Source organism: Charadrius vociferus, unplaced genomic scaffold, assembly GCF_000708025.1.
Source record: "Charadrius vociferus isolate BGI_N301 unplaced genomic scaffold, ASM70802v2 scaffold1545, whole genome shotgun sequence".
Classification (NCBI taxonomy): Eukaryota; Metazoa; Chordata; class Aves; order Charadriiformes; family Charadriidae; genus Charadrius; species Charadrius vociferus.
In genome coordinates, this window is record NW_009648471.1 from 21,258 (window position 1) to 22,754 (window position 1,497).

Below are 1,497 nucleotides of genomic sequence, written 5' to 3' on the forward strand. Positions count from 1 at the left end.
ATTGGTTCCTATAGGGTGCCTGTGGGGGGATCCTTATAGGTTGTTGGGGTTGGGGGAGAACTCAGCTCAGTCCCTATAGGGTGCCAGGGGGAAGGTCTGCATCCCTATAGGGTGTTGGGGGGTGTTCGGTGGATGCATCGGTTCCTATAGGGTGCTGGGGGGGGGTCCTTATAGATTGTTGGGGTGGGGGGAGAGCGCATCTCAGACCCTATAGGGTGCCCGGGGGGAGGTGTGGGTCGGGGAAGCCCAGATGTTTGGGTCCTTATAGGATGCTGGAGGAGGGGGGAAATCATCAGTGCCTATAATACACTCTTAAATCCCATATTAATAATTGCTAAAACCAGTATTTTCGCCACCAGACGAGAGCAAAGGGATATTTTCAGGGATGCCCCTAAATCAGGTTAATTCACCCCAATACCAGCAACACTTGGGGGGGAGGTGAGGGCATGTGGGGGCTCAAAACCCACCCCTGCGGCGTTTAATTAATTTAAATCGCCACTTCATGATCATAATTAAGCCTTAACGGCGCTATAGGCCAGCGGGTGGCTTGCCTGGCTTTGCTTTTTTATCATTTCTAAACCTTTTTTTTTTGTTGTTGTTGTTAAGAAAATCCAAGTGGGTTTTGAGCTGCCCTGGGTCACAGCAAACCCCCAAGGCAGCCCGTTTTGCCTCAAAATTAGTGGTTTTTTTTGTGAAAAGGGGCACATTTTTTGCCCTGGCCTCACTCGCCCCTCAGCCAGCAGCCGGGTTTTCCAGCGTAAAGGATTACATTTTGTGAAAAAAGAAGTTGGAGGAGCTTCCTGTGGACCTTTTTTTTTTTTTTTCCTTTTTTCCCTTCAAAAATCATTTTTTTCAGGGGTGGCGGTCACTGAACTGGGAGTTTTCTGGCAGGAAGGTGGGAGAGGGGTTTATTTTGGGGTGGTTTTCACAGCATCGGCCTCTCCACCACGTCGGCCTCTCCACCCTGTCACAGATCATCTCGAGAAACCTAAATTTGGGGGAAAATAACCCAAAAAACCTCCCTGCACCCATGCAGTCGCCCTTCCCCAGATTTACAGTCCCTATTGGGAGCGTCCCTCTTGCTGCGGGAGGACAGAGGATACAATGCCGCTATTTCTCTCCTTTTCTTTAAATTTCCCTCACTGTCTCTGGTGAAATTTGTCCGGGAGAGGATATATTTGCGGGAGACGTTACTATGGGGTTACGGAGGGCAGAAATTGGGGTGAAAACCCGTTGATTCAGGGCCTGCGGGTGGGGATTGCCTCAGAGGAGAGGCGCCCGCTTCCAAAATGGCGACCGGTGCCCGCTTCCAAAATGGCGGCCTCGCCCTCAGGCAGGGGAGAGAGAGGGAATATGGCTGCGGCTTCCTCCTCTCCTGTGAGGGCGGTGGGGGCAAGCGGGGCGAGATGGCCGCGGCCTTCCCCTTGCTGCCAGGAAGGGCTCTGCTCAAGATGGCTCCCGGGGGCCGAAGCCCCGGGATCCCTCTTGGGGGAGGGC

At 53.0% G+C, this 1,497-nt stretch overlaps 1 protein-coding gene across 1 annotated transcript in view; it reads left to right on the forward strand.

Annotated features, from left to right (window-relative positions):
• The first annotated feature begins 1,289 nt into the window (after positions 1-1,289).
• LOC104287009 (zinc finger protein 250-like) overlaps positions 1,290-1,497 on the forward strand; it is a 13,268-nt gene continuing 13,060 nt past the window's right edge. Inside the window, 1 exon segment of the mRNA XM_009885659.1 lies at positions 1,290-1,377. Coding sequence (XP_009883961.1) covers positions 1,290-1,377 — 88 coding nt within the window.